This window comes from Microtus oregoni, unplaced genomic scaffold (genome assembly GCF_018167655.1).
Source record: "Microtus oregoni isolate MIOR12 unplaced genomic scaffold, Mior012 000002F_ref0000024, whole genome shotgun sequence".
Lineage (NCBI taxonomy): Eukaryota > Metazoa > Chordata > Mammalia > Rodentia > Cricetidae > Microtus > Microtus oregoni.
In genome coordinates this window covers 53,977,307-53,997,431 of record NW_024543061.1, presented here as the reverse complement: position 1 = coordinate 53,997,431, position 20,125 = coordinate 53,977,307, and the positions used below count along the sequence as shown (strand labels likewise).

Here is a 20,125-nt window from a genome sequence, read left to right as displayed (position 1 = left end):
ACTTTTTATTACAATTATGAATAGGACATACTTCTCCATTTGCCCATCTTAATGTTTACATATGGTTTTGTATTTAGCCAATCTATAAATGTCTACTAGTTTTCCTGCTACTTTTCTTGGTACATAACTAACTCTATTACTTTCATATGACAACACTCATCCTTCTTTACCAGTACTTACACCCCCTTTCCTTTGGAAAGAGGGACGTATGCTTATAGCTAAAAACTCTAGACTATGATAAATAGTAACAAAATAGTGGGGAAATTTGATAATTCATATTTTTGGGTGGTTTGTAGAATGTGTGGCATATGTGTGCAAATCCATGTGTGGGTGGGTGTGTACACCTGCATGTAGAAGCCAGAGGATAATAGATGTCTTACTCTATTGTCTCCACCTTGTCCCTGAGACAGTCTCTCACTGGACTTGAACCTCAATGCTTTGGCTAGGCTGGCTAGCTAGCCAGCAAGCTCCAGAAATATGCCCATGTCTGCTTTCCAATGTGGTAATTATAGGAATACTCAGCCATGCCTGGCTTTTTTATATGGATGCTGGGAATTAAATTCAAACTTAGCCTCTTATGTTTGCATAGAAAGTGTTTTAGTCATCTCTCCAGTTTTGACAGTTTATTCCTCCTACCCCGAGACAGGGTTTCTCTGTGGAGTCCTGGTTGTTCTGGAACTTGCTCTATAGATCAGTTGTGCCTCCAACCCCAGAGATCTGCCTGCCTCTGATGTAAGTGCTGTGATTAAAGGCATATACCACCATGCCCAGATAGCTCATCTAAAAGTTTAGTTTTCGTAATAAATACAGCTGGCAAATGTTTTTAGATAAATTCATTAAACAATCATACACGACACTATCAAATTCATGAGTGGACGTTGTTTTCTCCATTTCAAATGCCAAAAAAAAATATCAAGGCAACTTTATATTCCTAAGAGAACTGGTCATATACAGTAATATCCTTTAAACCTCTTGCAGATTCAAGGAGGTGAGTAAATCTAATTCACAAGTGACACTTTCTCCTGATCTAAGATCAATTTGATAAAACCAATCAAGTATAAACTATTTTATAAACTGTGGTAACAGAGATCAAATAAAAGGCTTTTATACTGGGTGAGGACCTCAAACCAAGAATAAAAATTAAAAGGGCCCATGAGATTCCCCAGAAAGTGAAGGTTTGCTGTCAAGGCTGATTACTTGAGTTCAACTCTCAAGATCCACAAGGTAGAAGGAAAACAACTGATTCTTGCAAGATGTCCTTTGAAACTACTAATGTGTAAGTGCACATGTGCACAAGTAGACACACACACTCTTATACTTCTTTAAATGTTAATGATAATATATATTATTTCATCAAGATCATGTAGGTGAACAATTTCAAAATCACAAATTCTATTACTCTTTAATCAGTTGGAGTTTGTCTTTTTAAAAATTTGTCTATGTAATTTTGCAACTATTAGCAATTATGAATATTCTGTAGATAATTATTTAGTGTCTACATCTTTATAAAGTACCTACAACTAGTGAGTTTATGATTACAAATATTTTTAAAGCATATGAACAGTTGGTTTTTGTCCTTTGTTTAGTTTTTCAAGACATGGTTCTCTGTGTAGCCCTGGCTGGCCTTGAATTCAGAGAATCACCTGCTTCTGCCTCCTGAGTACTGGGATTAAAGGTGTGGGCAACCACTACCTGGCTCTTGCTGTTCTATTATTTTACTGAAAATCATTTAATTACTATATTAACTCAAAGACAGTAGGACCACAAAAACAATAGTTAATACTATTTGAATTAAAGTGTTGGGTGTGGTGGTACATACCTCCATCTAGCATATAGAAGATTAAGACAGGAAGATGGCAAGTTTGGGGCTAGTCAGGATTACATAGTGAAACCTTGTCTCAAAAAAATAAACTGAAACAAATCAAAAACCAATCAACCAAAACAAAAAGAACCCAAAAATAGTAAGAGAAAATATTTTAATGCACTTAAAACTTGCATGGCAAAGGATCCAATCGTAAGAGAAAATATTTTAATGCACTTAGAACTTGCATTGGCAAAGGATCCAACCATTTAACAATCTCTCAAGTAGTTGAAAACTCCAGAGCAATTTACCATGGCTCTATTTCACAGCCCTAATTTAGCTGTTTTGTTCCATATTCTCCTTTGCTCTTATAGATGTGCTATGATAACTCAGCCATTATGGTCACAGGGAAGGTAATTGTGTATTTTTAGCAAAGTACTTTATTACTACCTTTCCAAGTTTTATTTGAAAAATTTTAGATAAGCTGAGAATCCAATTTTTAAATGATGCTTCCTTGGAATCTGTTGGAGGAGAAAGAATATGGGTGCATAGAATTTATTCTTTCCATTAGTGAATACGGAATTTCCTTTATGTGTAAACTTAAAAAAGTATTTTCAATAATGTTTTTTTGCATTACATAGCCAAGTACGACCATTCCCAGATTGTTTCTTAGCTTTGTTAACTTTGAGGCTGAAAAACCTGTCTTCATTAATTTTCTTAGTATTTAAGTCATATTTACTTCTAACCAAGGACTTTACTCAACTGTTATTAACTCTGAACTTTTCGGTTACTATTAAGGTATCCCTGGGGTCATATAAATGTTATTTACAAACAAACATCCTATCTCTTCCCTGTGTCAATGGTAATACCTCTTCTTTTTATACAATTTTAGTTTCTAGCATTCTTTGACTTTTCCTTTTGACAGCCTTACTATATAGACCAGGTTGGCCACAAAAACCAGATTTTCTCACCAGTCTTGATTAGTGGGATTACACATTAGGCGCAACCACACCAGAGGAATAATCTATTATTTTTAATCTAAGTAGTTCATACTAGACAAGAACAAGTATTCTGTGTAGAATGTCAGCAGCAATTTCTATTATGGGTCTGATACTAAACTAAGCACTTTATAAATAATACTATTGAGCTTATTAGCCTTAAAGCAGGGATTGCTATTCTTACTTTACAGATGACGATCAGAGACATTTAGTAACATCATACAGTTTAAGGATACAGAACTGGATTTCAAAGAAGATCTGTTCGATTTTTTCTACTATATCATATATTTCCTCACTCTCTTCATCAACTTAGTATTTTTGTAAACAAAGCTTTTTGAAACACAACAAAGGAACTCCTTATGACTCACACCACATTTAAATGATGACTACTGATGGGTTTCTTTATGTAACTCTTTTCTTCTGTTACACTGATTCTTAAGGGCAAGGTGTGTTCTGAGATGTTTCTCATTGTTTGCTAGGATGTGGGTAGAAATGTAATAAAGGTTAGTGACTAACAGTGCTAATTCCATTCCACTGAGGACATGTAGTAACAAAGACAATTTCTCTCTAAGTATGTGAAAGCCAGGAAATGAACTGTGGTACTGTTATCATTTTCTAAGATTAACTATCTATATACATACAGTACATACCCAGCAAATAGAGGGAGTCACACTTTACAGTCCAATTCAGCTATTCTAACTACACTCTAAAAGCTGTCTAAAAGTTGACACAATTGAGGGAAATCTGCCTCAAAAATTATGTTTAATCAAACCAGAATCTGTCTCAGTAGATGAACTAGTAAAATTCTATTAAACTCCATAATAATCAGCAAGTCAACAAATAGTGGTTTAAGAAGAGCAATCCACAAACCCCCAAAACAATATAAAGCAAAACTCTGAAAAATTATATTAGCTGTAGCCTTAACATGTGTTGTAGTAACTAATGTATTTTGTAATTTTTGTTTTCTGTTGAGATAGGGTCTTGCTAGGTGCCCCAAGCTGGTCTTGAACTTGCAGCAATCATCTTGTCTTACTTTCCTCCACTTTCCTGTTTATGGTATGTTTTGATTATATAATATTCAGAAAACTGGTTTAGAGGTAAGCTTATGGAAATCACAGAAAATGGTTTATTTATTTCTTTGAGTCAGGGATTGAAACAAGGGCACCACAAAAGCTAAAAGAACATGTTCTACCACTGAGTGACAACCTCCCATCCTGAGGACATACTAATTATGCTGATACCACAGAATTTTGGCAAAAAGGAAAAAAAACTAGGCAACATGTGAAGACAAAGATGGTGGTACATTTCTGAATTTGAGCACTGGAGAGGATGAATTTGACACCAGCCTAGATTAAACAGAGAAACCTTGTGCAGCAAATACAGAAACAAAAAGGTAACATAAGTCAATGCACCAATGTTATCTGTTAGAGGTCTGCAATAAAACATGGTGAAAGACAATGGATCAGAAGATTTAAAGCCAAGTCATCTCAGGAATTTAATATGTCTTAGGGGCAAATCCTTGGGAAAAAAAATCAACAATGATTCCTCATAATCTCATTATTTCCAGCCCCGTTTGCCAGATTCCACCCAACAAGCCACTTTACATTTTCATTTTCTTCCTGAACATTAGAATTCCACCACTTTCTACTGCCTCCCCTTATAAAATACAAATAAAGATTTCCTAAACTTACTACTTTAAACGTATCTAACCTTTTTTATAACCATTTCTGCTGTTATCTGTATACTGTCTACTTCCTTCTTTGTCGTCCTGGGAAAACTGATCCCTGACTCGAGATCTTTCTCTTCCTCTGTAAAGACAGATGTAAAGTAACTATTTAGAGAACACACTATTCTTTTTTATATCGGAGTACCAACACTAAAATTTTTACTGTGAACCTCACATGGTAACTGTTTCATGTCAAATTGATAAATCAGACACATACCTGCATTGTCTTTACAGATACTAGAAGAATTACTATTCTCATTACTTTGGTATAGGTGCTGTGTTCTAGTCTCTTGGGGCACAGATGATGTCTGAGTCATTCCTTCTTCCAAGGCTTGCTTTATCCAGCGCTATAATGGGGGAAAAAACAGAATCTTTTAAAAAAAACGTTTAAAGCTATGTAGGACATGTTTCAGTGCACTAACCAGATCACTACACACCAACTGGTGAGAAACGCAATAAAAATATATTCACACAGCTTCATTGTCAAGTGATTTTGGACAGGTTCTTGGGTGTGCAACCAAGGCTGGCTTTAGCTGTCCCTTCCTTTTTCTTTAATGAAGATTATTATTGAAATGTCTCATGCAGCCTAGGCTAGCCTCAAACACGCTGTGCAGCTAAGGATGACCTTGAATTTAGGATTTTCCACCCCACCTTCCAAGTTAGAATTACTTGCTTCTACCATTAAACAAAGTTTTTTTGTTTGTTTGTTTGTTTGTTTTTCGAGACAGGAGCTCTTATAGACCAGGCTGGTCTCGAACTCAGAGATCCGCCTGCCTCTGCCTCCCGAGTGCTGGGATTAAAGGTGTGCGCCATCACCGCCCGGCCCATTATACAAAGTTTATGTGGCAAATGAAACAATCTGGATTATAAAATGGTATCCTATCAATCAATAAAAAATGGTAACCACTCAACTTTGCACGCTGTTTAGGATAGCATTACTGTTTAAAGATAGGCTGACTTTTCAAGGTTTATAAAGAACCCTCCTGTTACTTTTTTTTAGTAGATAATATGCAATCTGAATGTGTGAGAAAAAAATAAAGTCAGAAGAAATCTTGCAAAAATTATAAGACTATAAGGAATTTTACTTTGTTTTTCCTATTTTTTCTTTTCTTTCTTCCTTTTGTTGTTGTTATTGTTTTTTCTCTGTAGTTAGCTCTTGTAGACCAAGCTGGCCTTGAACTCAGAGATCTACCTGCCTCTGCCAGAGTCAGACAGATTAAAGGCTTACACCAACATTGCCAGGCTTGTAATTTTGTTTTCTTAAGATAAACAGTTGTAAAACTGCTCACCATTCTACCCTGACAGCAGACAGATCCAATTACAAGAAACACCAATTTTAGCCAGACTGACTCCAAATAGAAAAGGGGAACTATTATAATGTCACATCTTTAGAGAACATATACTACCCGTAAGTAGTCTCTTCAACAGAGTAGTTCTAGATTTGTGGTTGCTCAATTCTTAGAACCTGAGACAACCCAGTGAAATTTTACTATGAAAGAAACCTCTATCGTGCAAATATCTTTGTTGTCTATCAAACCCAAGGAAAAAAAGTAAACAGAGATAAGTAAATGGGTATATTAAAAAAAAAGATATCTGAAGTTACTTGAATCACATTCTAGGACATGACAAAGTGTCTAAAAACCCAAGAATGAGAGTGACATGCTCTCTCATACAGATTCCCAACACACAGGTTATCAGAAGCACAATTCCTTGGAATGTAGAGGAGACCTTTGAGGTCATCTTGGTCTAAACTCTTTTTCATAAATGGGTGAAAACTAGCCTGGGAGTACAAGTGAAAAATCCTTCATTATGAATATACAAATTTTTATTTGTATTATATAAAAGTTATTAAGCTATTACAAATTTATTTTTCCATACAAAGCGATGACAAACAACTCAAATTTGAAGATGCCTATCCTCCCTAAATAATTAAAGAATTTTAAAAAGTTATTAAAAAAATTTTCAGTCTTTGGAAGTCACTGAAGAGTTTACAGTCTAGATCTTATGACTACAAAAGGGAACATAAAACTAGATGGGACACGGAGAAGTAAGATGCTGTTAGGCTTGCCTCTAAGGCTAAACACAATTATCACCTTCATAAAAAAAAAAAGAACATAACCATTTCTTTGTACAAATAAACAACAACAAAAGATGTGTGTGGGAAGAAGGGGTCAACCAAGGTTGAGGATGGTCACAGAGTTCTGGATAATATAACATGAGGTTCGGTTAAATTAATTTTCTTTCTATCTGTTGCCAATGGAGTTACTAAAGATATCAAAGTTAAACCAAGTTAGGTGTTATGGTTCATGCCTTTAAACCCAGCATTCAAGAGGCAGAGACAGGCAGATCTCCTTGAGTGTGAGCAGGGTTAGCCTGTTCTATATAGAATTCCAGGACAGCATTATTTTGAGATTATCTTTAAAAGTAAACAAATAAACAAAATTCGGAGTATATACAGATAAAAGGACCTCAAAGATGGCTGATGAGAAGGATCAGTAGGTAAAAATATTTGTTGCTAAATATCTTACAACCTGAACTTAATATAAAGGTGAGAGAGTTATCCTCTGAGTTCCAATGATAACTACCTGCACACACACATAGTAATAAAACACAAAAGCAAGAGCTCAAACAAATGGATTTTCTACTGAATATAAGTCAGTTATAAACACATTTTTGGTTTGTTTGCTTGGGTCTCTGTTTATTGGAAAAACAAGGTAAGAACAAAAAAATTACAATCCCATATTGCAATTACCAAGAAGGCATTTAAATAGTCTACATTACTTACATCTTTAATCTCTACTAAATTATCATCAACCTTCCTTAAAACAAAAAACAAAATCATACAGATTAACTTTATTTTCTATGTGAGTGTTTTGCCTGAATGTACATGTGTATGTATATGACTGCATGCAACTCATAAGAGTGCACCACGTGAGAGCTAGGATTTGAACCCGAGTTTTCTGCAAGAGCAACAAGTGCTCTTGATTGCTGAGCCATCTCTCGAAAGCCCCCCATCAACTCTTCTTAATAGATTTTACTGCCTGGCTTGATGAAAATGCTTTACATTACACCTACATCTTGGTTGTCTTTTTTAAAAAGGTGCTTTTCTTAGCATATATGAACTATGGGGTCTCATGAGTTTGCCATATATCCATAAAGAATTTTCAACATGCCCTTACCATTCTTTCTTTTTTTTCCTCTTTTTAAAATTAGAACCATCACGTACATTTATTTGTTTGTTTATTTATTTATTATGTATACAATATTCTGTCTCCGTGTATGCCTGCAGGCCAGAAGAGGACACCAGACCTCATTACATATGGCTGTGAGCCACCATGTGGTTGCTGGGAATTGAACTCAGGACCTTTGGAAGAGCAAACAATGTTCTTAACCACTGAGCCATCTCTCCAGCCCCATTCTTTCTTTTTCTCCTCTCTCTTGCTGATCTTTTTTTGTAATCAACCTGATGTCTACTTTCTTTTTTATTTACTTTTAAACTTACTAGGAAGAGTTTCAAATTAGGGTTTATTTACAGGATAATCTTGCCCAGTACCACTAAAGAAAATACACCCCCGGCCATTAACGAAGTATACATCCTTAGGGAGAGATAGGGTCTGTCTTTTCTAGTTTCGTTTTTTTTTTCTCTTGGATTTTTTGAGACAGGGTTTCTCTGTAGCTTTGGTTCCTTTCCTGGAACTAGCTCTTGTAGACCAGGCTGGCCTCGAACTCACAGAGATCCGCCTGCCTCTGCCTCCCGAGTGCTGGGATTAAAGGTGTGTACCATCACCGCCCGGCTTCTTTTCTAGTTTTTAATACTCGTCAAAAAAGCTGTTAGGATTCTGCTGTTCCTTAGGAGGAAAAAAAGTTAAGCAGGGTAGTGGCAGCACATGGTTTTCATCTTAGGAGGCAGAGGCAGGCGGATCTCTCCAAGTTTGAGGTCAGCCTGGACTACAGAACAAGTTCCAGGACACAGAGAAACCCTGTCTTGAAAAACTAAAAAGTTAAAATTAAAACAAAACCCCAACATTATAATTGTGTATATGGTTCTATGTAGATGTTAGCTGTGTATACTCATGGCTATGTAGATGTTAGAGAACAATGCTGTGGAATAGTTTTCTCCCTCCACTTTTACCTGGGTTCTGGGGATGGAATTCATGTTAATAGGTGACAAATGTTTGCCCACTTAACCATCGTATCAGCTTCCTGCTATTACTCTTAATGAAGAATTGAGCAATGTAGGAAGACTGGGTCTCAGTTTTGCCATTCTATACGTAGACCACTAACTAGTAAATCATGTTTTATTTTTTGTTGTTGGTGGTTTTCTTAATACAAGATTTTGCTATGTAGCAGGGGCTAGCAATACAAAAATCTTACTTCAGCCTTCTAAATGATGGAACAGCAGGCATGCACTATCATAACAATGACCATTGGTTTGTACAGCAAACCATTTTCCTTTTTAGATAATATCTTCAAGATCCAAGACAAGTCAGTTGATCTGAGTGACTTGGTATAAGCAAATTCCGTAGAGACCCAACTCTCCTTCATTACCTAGACAAAACTCCTACAGTAAACAGCTTTTTGAAAACTATTGCTATTTATGACACCAAGTTACTTATGTTATTGTATCATGCAAAATCTCTTTGACAAGGATCTTGTGGTCAAATATCTCAGAATTTCTTCTACGTGGAAGTTTCTGACACACAATACAAATGAGAGCATTATTTAGGTAGGACGTGTCAATTAAGGCTTCTGCAGTGTGCTACTGACTTAGCAGCATTGCCCTTTCTTTATGTAGATACCTGCAGCAGTCCTCCCTTCCACATCCTATGCCATTTTGGCTAATCCTTCATTTTCCCAACTCCCAAGAACTTATGTTCTTGGGGAAAAAGAAAACCTTTTAAGTTTGGAGGAACTAGGGAAGACGTGCCTGGAGTTGGAAGACTTCATCACATCAAATAAGCTACATGCAGCATCCTCATGAATGTGGTGCCAGAGGAGGGCAATACAGACACTGAGGGAGGCAGCCTGAATCCAGATCTGAGGATTAGAGAAAAGGGTATTCCAGGGAACAGAACTCTACCTATAGAAAGAGCTAATGAAGTATGCCCTATGTTTCTGAAAAAGCATTATAAGTTTGAAGAACAATCTATTTCCAAAACAACTACCAAACACTGCTGTTACTAGACCCAACCAGAGAGTCACAGAAAGGCAGACAGTCTTTTACAGCATGTTCCATATCTCTAGGGAACAAGAAGTCTAACCCACTGTTATCTGATCAAATAACAGGAATTATGTCAATTATGAGAGATTTTTTTTTCTCTAAACTCCTTCAAGAAGTAACAGTGATTGATTACTTAGCTACAATCATAATCTTGTCCATTTTTATGGCTACATCAGTGCTTTAAATATTTGGGGTCCAATATCACACAATAATCACAAATGGCCATGCTAACCTGTACCACAAAACCATTTACAAAATACATCCCTTCTATCAATTGCCTTCTGCTCTCACTCAGTAACTTGTAAAGATTCCCGGTAAGGTAATACCGAATAGTCACAAATTAGAGCACCAAAATGCAGCACACATTCCATCTTGGTCATTGTGGCTCCTGATGCGTTAATATTCATGTGTAATAACTAACAAAATATAAACTGACAGTTATCTTGAGACTCATGAGCAGCTAGTTATGTAAAACACACCACAACTATATGCATCATCTAGTATTGTAACATATTTTCATCCACAGGAAGGTGAGCGTACACATGCACACACATACCTTCTTACAGGAGCTGAATGTGCCATCAGGCAGAAGGGGCCTTCGGCGCCTCTCAGGCATAAAGGGTGAGCCAAAGCGAATGTAGTGTTTGGGGGTGGTACAAATTAACGGGGAATGAATAAGACCCGGTAGCATGTTGAGGGTTGTTGCCAACACAGTTGGGTCAGTGGTGATACGTAAAGGACACTCAACAGGACATTCTTGCTTCTCTGTTTTGTCATTCAACCATTCTGTAACTAGATACTAAGGTTAAAAAACAAACAACAAATCATTAATTAACACTGAATAAGTAACAGCCATAAGGAGCAGTAGTGTAGTTCACAAAGACAAACCTCATCTAAAAACTAGAACAGATGCAACAACCATCGTGAGGATGTATGGTTTCTTTACCCTCTCTGTGCTCACAAAGAAAGAACACCTTCAGTTACCAGAATTTAAGCTCTGTCTATAAAGTCAAGTGAACAAAAAGTAAGTAGGATGGTTTCAGCTTTCAGCATAAATGACTTTTATCTAGAATGTTCAATCTATAATTCTAAGATTATTTCTTTTCTGGGGACTTACTATAAACACTCTTATTTTACTAAGACACTCCTTGTCTGACCTGATTTATACTGTCACTTACCTTTTTGGTTTTAGGGTATTTAGATGTAGCACGGATGACATGTGATCCAGTAGCTGATACCACAGTTGGTTCAGATCCCGTTAACTGTCTGTTCTCTCCTGAACTGTCTATGTTTCCAGCTTCAGGAGGAGTTACTGAGCTGTTACTTCCTCCTTCATCCAAGGCTGCTTGTGAAAGCTCTGCCTGCTGTGCAATGGCCTGCTTCTGGCGTTTTAGTCTTTGGGCTGAACTGGTCCGGTACCGAGAAATTCGACTCTTCGGTCGGGGTCTAGAAGGCTTAGCTGGAGGTGGTTTGGGGATTGGTTTTTCTGCAGCTACATCCTGTAAACAACATGAGAGACAAATTTTACTAGAAATTTCTCTTCTCTTTTGCAGAAAGAATCTTGCAGGTTGGCCTCTAGCTTACCTTAGATTCCCAAGTGCTGGGATTAGACAAGCCACCTCTTAACCAGCATCAGAAATTTCATACCTGTTTCTTATTTAGTCTATTTAAAGCATTCTACATGATAATGTTGAAAAAGAATTTATTGTCATTTTAAATGTAATCTTTGGGGCTGGAAACATGAATCAGCAATTATCAGTACTTGGTGCTCTTGCAGCAAAGACCTGTTTCAGTTCCTAGCACCCACATAGTAGTTCACAACCTCCTCTAACTCCAGTTTTAGAATGTCACCTTCTGACTTCTGTGGGCACCAGCCACTCACATGTGTACATACATACACACATGTAATCATTCACACATAAAAATAAAAAAATCTGAATTGGGTATGTGTGTCACATATCTTTAACCTCAGCACTAAGGAGGCAGAGGCAGGCAGAACTCTGTGAGTTCAAAGTGAGTGCATTCTACAAAGCAAGTTTCACGCCAGCCAGGGCTATACAGTGAGAACCCGTCACAAAGCAAAAATATTTTTTTTCCAGTTACAAGATTATTTTTTTTTAAATATTTTTTTATTTATTATGTATACAATATTCTGTCTGTGTGTATGTCTGCAGGCCAGAAGAGGGCACCAGACCTCATTACAGAGCCACCATGTGGTTGCCGGGAATTGAACTCAGGACCTTTGGAAGAGCAGGCAATGCTCTTAACCTCTGAGCCATCTCTCCAGCCCACAAGATTATATTTTATATTTTTTTTTGAAAAAAATTTCCGCCTCCTCCCCAAGCAAAAATATTTTTTAAATGTAATCTTTACATGCAAAATTTTTTCGATTAATATCACCTAAATAGACTGCAGATGAACATCTGGCTTAGTTAATTCTAATTGAAAATAAAAATAGATCAGAAGTCAGTTAAAGGTAGCTACCTAATTTATATTAGGCTCTTAGCAGGAAAGTAAATTCTTGTTTCTTTTCCACACCCAAGTTTTATGTTAAGCCTTATTGTTTGTTGCTAAGTCAGGGAAAAAACAGGCTTATCATAGACCCTGAGGGGCCAGACATGTTCACTGGGCCATTTAGACTGTCCAAGAGAGAAACCCAACAATTTGTTTTCTTCCCTTGGGGACGGAGACAAAGCTGGGTGAGGTCTTCTGCCAGTTCAGCACACATTCTCATACTAAGCTACACCAAGCCCAGTCCCCAAACCAAATGATCCTTGAACTCACCACCCTGCTTATCTGGGAGACTGTTTAGAGCTGAGGCCTTTTATTATTATTCAAATTTTGACTTCACTTGCACCCCACAAATCAGCTGCTCTGATCAAAATGGCTTTACTTATTCTAATACAGAGCCAAGTTGAAAATACTAATTTTTACCATTCTAAAAAAGAAAAAAGACAACTAATGTTCGTAGACACAGACTGTTAAAGAGTTTTCTCTCTTACCCCAGTGTGGGAAGACCTCCTTGTGTTCACACCAGTGCTCTGTGGGGTGCTTGGGATGGCAATATTTGAAACAGGGTTGCTAACTTCAGACTCAGGAGCTGTAGTTTTTGTCTCTTCTCCAACGGCTGTCTCCGAACTGCTGGTAGTAATCTCTATGTCTGAGCTGCTCTGTTCTACAGGCTGATCCCGCCGTTTCTTTCTTTTTTCTAAATTTTCAAAAGCATGCATGATGGCTTCAACCTTCCTATCTTCCCGAGTCTAAAAAAAGAAGGAAAGTTCAACTAGAAGCAGGTCCAGGTGTTTTATAAGTAACTATCAGTGGAGTTTATAACAACTTATTCAAGAAAGCATATGCACTTTTGAACTATAAGACAAAATCTTAAAATTTTGTTTTAAATATAGGAAACAATTATGAAACAAAGCAAATTCAAAAGCTAAAAATTTTAAAACCAGCTGAGCTACTACTACCTTCACAGGTTTAGTACATAAATCAACCACAACCAATACCTATCCTATTTTCTGAGCTCAAAAACAAAGCAAACTGTCATTAAGCCTTTTCTAACCACAAATAAACACAATTAACAAACTTCCTTAATTCATTTGACAGAAAAAGTATTATGGCTTAGATGTGAAACGTGCCCCAAAGGCTTGGAACAAGTGGTAATTACTACTGTGAGGTTGTGGAAACCCCAGGACTGGAACCTACTTGGATGAAGCAAGCCACTAGAGGTGTGCCTTGGAAGGGTATATTCTGTCTTTGGCCCCTTTACACTTTCCTTATCTCTGCTCTGGTAGTAATGAGGTAAGTAATTTTTTTTTATTGCAATGGACTTCTGCTGTCCTATTTCTTTTTTTTAAATATTTATTTATTTATTATGTATATAGTATTCTGTCTGAGTGTATGCCTGCAGGCCAGAAGAGGGCACCAGACCTCATTACAGATGGTTGTGAGCCACCACGTGGTTGCTGGGAATTGAACTCAGGACCTTCGGAAGAGCAGGCAATGCTCTTAACCGCTGAGCCATCTCGCCAGCCCTGCTGCTGTCCTATTTCTGCTTGTTACCAAATCAATGAATCCAGCAGACCTGGACTGAAACTTGTGAGACTTAAGCCCAAGTAGACAGGGCCTCCTTTATGTTGTTTTTCTTAAACATTTCTGTCATGGAGATATAGGGCTAAGAGAGGTGATTTTTTTCCCCCATCCTCCCAATAATTTGGGACTGAAGTCAAGACCCTGTGCATATTGTGCAACTTTACTATCACTCGCTCTACTTGATTTTGATTTTTAAATATAAAACTCAAAACAAAGCAAGAAAACTAATCCAACAAACTCTGATCTTTGCTGCCAAGTTTTAGGGAAATCCAATTGTTAGAAGGAAATATCTTAAAACCACTGTAAGATAGTTACCATAAACTACTGAGGATGTGCCTACATATAGAAAAATGAAAACTATAATGATATCTACTTTATGGTAAACTCCTAGAGTCAGGAGAAACACAGAGACTTACCCTCCTGCTATGAGCTGGGTTCTCCTGGTCATCTGTAGGCTCATCTTTTTCTTCTTCAGGTTTTTCTTCTGGATTGTCAGCTTCCTTTAACACAGAAGCACTATTAGATCATACTCAAGCTCCAAGCAACATCAACCTGCTTTATTCTGGCATCATTACTTCTCCACCCCTTTCTATGCTCTAAGCTAGGAATTGAGCCCAGGTCCTTATACATGATAAGTAGAAAGGCTATGAGTCAAAGGATGCTTTATTGTTGTTTGTACATTTATTGAGACAGGGCCTTATTACACAGCCTAAGCTGGTTTCAAATTCAAGATCACCTGGCCCCAGCCTTACAGATGTTGGGACTCTGTGTGTATCATCATATCAGGCCTTGAAAGGATAGTTCTTGATATTATTACTATTACTATTATTAGTGTCTTTTCTTTCGTTCTGGGACACATCTCATGTTTTGTTTTCTGAGACAGGGTTTTCTGAGTAATAGCCCTCACTGCTGGAGCCTCTTCCTCCTGAGGGCTGGTATTAAGGGCATGCACTACCATGCCTCGGAGTGGTCTCATGGTTCTTAATATATAAAGTGAAAAGAAAACTCAAGTAAGTATATTCATGCTGATGTGAATAACATTAAATGTTTTAGTACAGTATCTCTAAAACAATACACGGCAACCTGAGTTCAGACACCTTGACTTGGCCAGGGAGATTACCTCATGCTCACTGGAAACAGTTACTTTTTCTGAAACTTCTTGTGGTTGTGGGTTATGATTCTCTTCTGGAGTCTCATTTTGCTGCTCCATTTCCAGCTCTTTCCGCCGCGCTTTTCTACGTCTGGTCTCTGCTCCAATAATGGGAAAGCTAGGAGGAGGTGGGAGTGGCGATTCTGCAGCATTGGGATTTCTTTTTTGTATAGGGCAATTCCGGTTTCCCTTGTGACACGCACAGTCCACTTTGTAATTACTGTGCCAAAGAAACAACCAAAAGTGTCTCAATATTCTTGAAAAGAGAACATTATGGCATATTATCCATTCACTTTATTAAAACAGTGTAGAAATTTCCTGTTATCTTTGAATAAAATAGAATAGGTATGATACTTTCAGTAAATATTCTGTTTCTCTGTGTATCTCTTGTAGTCTATGTACAGAAGTGGAAAGAAGCAAACCTCCACCAAATCAGCCTAGAGTTTTATTTTTGAGACAAGGTCTGGCTGGCATGGAACTCCCTATGTAGACCAGGGTGACCTGGAACTCATAAAGATCCACTAACTTCTGCCTCTCATGTGCTGGGATTACATAACTTCTAGGCAGAAAATACATTACTCATCTATTGGGAGCTCACCAAGGCCAGCTGGACTGTGACTGAAAAAGCAGGGGATAAAACCGGACTCTCTGAATATGGCAATCAATGAGGGCTGCTGAGAAGCCAAGGACAATGGCACTGAGTTTTGATCCTACATAATGTGCTGGCTTTGTGGGAGCCTAGCCAGTTTGGATGTTCACCTTCCTAGACCAGGATGGAGGGGGGAGGACTTTGGACTTTCCACAGGGCAGGGAACCCTGACTGCTCTTCAGACTTGAGAGGGAGGGGGAAAGGAGTGGGGGGAGGGGGAGAGGAGTGGGGGGAGGGGGGAGGAGTGGGAGGCTGGGAGTAGGCAGAAATTTTTTTTTCTCAATAAAAAAAAATACATTACTCATGAAAAGAATAGGCAGAGCAAAAAAAGAGGGGGGGTGAAGAATTGAAAACAGACTTCTTGAGTTAAAAATCTTAACACTGTCACTTATTCAGGCTGGTAAAAGTTTCTGATGTCTTACCAGTTACTATATTCATAATCAAAAGCAATAGTGACTTCAGCATCCTTGGTGATAGCAGAGACAGCATAGATACACAGGTGAATCATCCCATCTGCAATCATGTGTCTCACCTGTGTGAACAAGGTATCAATAGGTTTGCCTTTAAAACCAACTTTTCCATAAATGGGAAAAGTCTGAGCCAAATAATTTCTGCCCATTTTGAGTACTCTATTATTTTATTTAATGCTATCATTTTATTTGAAATTATTATATAGTAACAAACAATCTATTAGACTTCTTCAAAAGAAAAAGGCAACAATGTTACAAATCAGGGTAAAATTGTTTTATATCTTAAAGATCATTTGCATTCTGCTGGAGAATTACAATTCCTTAGCCTGCAAACAAAGCTGTTAATCTTATTGCACTTAGTGTGAATGCATCAAATAATGAATTTTAGAAATGTCTAGAAATTCTCAACACTGTTTTCCATAATCTAGAAAAGACAAATGGCTTGGCTGAGAATAATGACTACCACCACCACATGGACTTTTTCTTTTTATCCAATAATATTTATAAACTTCTTATCCACTTTGTCTTAATTCTTAGCAAATACAAACTTGCCTCTTATTTCTGTCCTCTTTAAAGCAATGTCCTTGTCCCATTTCCATATGGCACTACACTTCTGTTTATTCACCACTGCATTTAAAGATCATACAACTAATAGCTACAGACCTTTATCTGGGTGAAGTTTTCAGACTGTTTCTTCAGTAAACGTGTCCTTTGTGGTTCCACTGAAAGGGATGTTGCTAAAGATTGCTTACCTCTGCATTTGGTGTACATGATCTCCTGATGAACCGAGCATCATTACCGAAAGTACGAGCATCCACACACATCTCTACACCATTGAATTTTGAGTAGAAGAGCACAAAGGGATATGGTCTAGGGATACAATTAAAATTCCTGTAATTCTCAACACAAATAAAAGGCCACCCCACGACTATAAATGTGAATCATATGCTGACATAAGAAGGAAGAGTCATTTGCAATGCCTAAGCTAGAAAAGACCACAAACTTGTCTGCTTTTCATTTAAGAATAAACACAAAACAAAGAATGCTGGGCTTGGAAAGGAGTCATCACCACTTCACACACTAAACATTTTGCAGATTTATTAGCCCTTTCAAAAGTACCAATGACAGACAGACATGGGCTTATTTGAATCATTAGCTTTTCCTCAGAATCAAGTAAGATGATTTTCATAGCAATACTGACTGGTCAGCCAGAACCATGCAAGCCCTCAGTGTTCAATGAATGACGTTCTTACTTTTTGAAGAAATGCCCATTGACCTCAAACTGTTGTCGTAACATGACTTTCCCACGATATTCTATTATAAGAGTGTCCAAAGCCAAATCTCTTGCAGCTCTCAGGATTTTCCGGTGCTTTTGAACACGAGTGACTCTCCCCAGCTGTAACTGAATAAAAACAGAACATTAACATTTAAGAATAGCAACAGCAATGTGGTCAGCATTTACAATGTTTTCTAACTATTGAAAAGGCACCAACATTTTCAGGTTTTATCTGTGTGTTATAGCTTGGAGATCAGAAAATTTTCATTTTGACATAGATCAATTTCTTCAGGAAACATGTTCCAACTGGTGACTCCAGAAAATGCAAACTTACAATGGCAGTAGAGATGTATCTACTTACATTAGCTTCCTATAAATCTTTTGTAATTCCAATCTAGGCTGCACAAGAAACTTCCGCCACCATTTATTAAATAAAGACAGTTCTAAAATATGTACCTAGACAGTTTAGTTACTGCAATCTGATTTTGGACAAAGATGATCAGCAGGTAAGTAGTTCATTTGTTATTCTGTAAGGAGCTATAATTCTAACCCATTCTTGTTCTTTGGGTATTAAAAAAATCTCGATCTTTAAATGTCTTTAATGCTTTAGTTCTTACCTGCATTTGTGAACCAATTACTGTATTATTACAGGCCAGTTCAGTCTTATTAATAGTGTCTAAAATAGCAGGTTTGCCAACAAATTCCTTGTTAGAATGTAGATGTTGCTCGAGAGCATTCTGTACATCTGCACTGTACTGATTAGTGAAAGCTTCTTCATACTGATCAGTCCATAGTCTTATCCGATTTTCCCAGCCCTCAGTGGTATTTTCATCTAAATTCTGTGCTTCAGAGGGAGAATTCTGTAGAGAACAAAGATCAAGTGAATTAGTAAGAGACCATTCATAAATATGGAGGAAGGCAGGATAAGCAAGGTACTTGTTTTCAATTGGCAATTGGTGTGGTATAAGAGCAATGGACTATGAATTAGGAGATTTGGCTTCTGTTACTAATGAACTATGAGTTCTTGAACAAATTCAAGTGAGAAAACTTATCTGCCCATTTATAAAGTGAGAATTTAATCTAGTCGGTATTTTCACTCATTACTGGCTTCATGATCATTTTAAGTCATAAAAATCAATTTTTTTTTTTTTTTTTTTTTTTTTTTTTTTTTTTTTTTTTTTGGTTTTTCGAGACAGGGTTTCTCTGTGGTTTTGGAGCCTGTCCTGGAACTAGCTCTTGTAGACCAGGCTGGTCTCGAACTCACAGAGATCCGCCTGCCTCTGCCTCCCAAGTGCTGGGATTAAAGGCGTGCGCCACCACCGCCCGGCAAAAATCAATTTTTTTAAAATCAAGATTTATGTCAAATTCCTAAAAAAATTCAAAAAAGCAAAAAGGATCTTAGGTTGTTTTAGTGTATAAAATTTCAAAATGGATTAATATTTACTTGTGTTAGAATAGCACTATAAACGGTTTGTCTTTGTATTAAGAGAATGGTTGTTTTTATACCATCTATTAATTTCATTAGCAATACTAGTTCATACTCTTACCCACCCACAAGAAAAATTACTATTTGGGAACATTACCAAATGTACTTTGAATAATGTATTGTCATTCAATGTAATCTACCAGAATTATTTAACCAAATGTGCTGAAGAAACATCGGTTAACTTTATTGTTTTATTTTTAAGATTTATTTTATTAATGTGCATGTGCCACAGTACTCCAGTGGAGGCAAGAGGACAGCTTGCAGGAGTTAAATCTCTCCTGCCACTTTGATCTCTGGGATCAAAGTCAGGCTGTAACGCTTGGCAGAAAGTGCCTTTCCCTGCTTAGTCACCTTGCTGTCCCAAAACTACTGGCTAAGAGTTGTGTCTAGTACGAAAGCTCTTGACTTTGAGTTCAAATGCTGTTTTCTTCTATCCATTCTCCTAGGTAATAGCTGGATATTTAGTAAAATTCTCATTAACTGTGAGAACAAAATTTAATAACCCAACTTAAAATAATGAAAGTAAAACCTTTTTTTTTTTCTATTTAGATTTTAACATATACCTATGAGAGTGAGCTGAAACTAAAGAAAGTGACAGTTTATGTGAGCTTTTCTGAGAGCGACAGATGGCTTTCTAAGGTTTTGAAACTCTGGAGCTAGTTCCAGTAATTAGTTGATAATAGAAAAAAGGATTTACACTTGAGGTCTACAGTTAGCCCCCAAATTCTATGTAGGATTCTTCTTAGTAAATGAAACAAAATGAAATGACCAGTTAAAATGAATTTGGCTACTCGCAGAGATCTGTCCCATTAAAAATAATAATAATTATAAATATTTTACAAAATACAGCTCAGGCCTCTGAAACTCCGTGGTTGTGAAAGTTGTCTCCTATTCACACAAGAGGCTAGACCTCCAAATGTTAGGTCACTTGATATCACTGATATAACATCAACTGGTGCTCCAAATAAATAGAAAGTAATTCCAATACAACAAGTTTATCCTAACTTAGTCACTGTTTATATAATGGCTAATTTAAGACATTAGGAATATGAATACTTAAAAGAACCAAACTACAACTTAAAATTCAAACTAAAGATCTTGAATCCTAAATTTTTGGGAGGTATGAGAGCTTATAAGTAGACAGGGAAAAAGATACAAGAAAGTACAACCAATTTTCCTCCATCCTGTTAACTCTGATAAAGCCACCAGTACAACAACAAATAACAAAACCAGCCAGTACCTAAAAAGGACAT

The 20,125-nt window shown here is 37.1% G+C and overlaps 1 protein-coding gene across 12 annotated transcripts in view; it reads right to left on the bottom strand.

Annotated features, from left to right (window-relative positions):
* Positions 1–20,125, bottom strand: part of Setd5 (SET domain containing 5) — a 78,564-nt gene that overhangs the window by 19,736 nt on the left and 38,703 nt on the right. For all 12 annotated transcript variants that reach the window (XM_041644245.1, XM_041644267.1, XM_041644275.1 and 9 more), the window contains 10 exons: positions 18,004–18,246; positions 17,364–17,512; positions 16,863–16,980; positions 16,063–16,172; positions 14,962–15,211; positions 14,258–14,341; positions 12,749–13,006; positions 10,925–11,245; positions 10,303–10,545; positions 4,743–4,872 (listed from right to left, as the gene is read on the bottom strand). In XM_041644245.1, the coding sequence (XP_041500179.1) occupies positions 4,743–4,872; positions 10,303–10,545; positions 10,925–11,245; positions 12,749–13,006; positions 14,258–14,341; positions 14,962–15,211; positions 16,063–16,172; positions 16,863–16,980; positions 17,364–17,512; positions 18,004–18,246 (1,906 nt within the window). The remainder of the gene's footprint in view (positions 1–4,742; positions 4,873–10,302; positions 10,546–10,924; positions 11,246–12,748; positions 13,007–14,257; positions 14,342–14,961; positions 15,212–16,062; positions 16,173–16,862; positions 16,981–17,363; positions 17,513–18,003; positions 18,247–20,125) is intronic.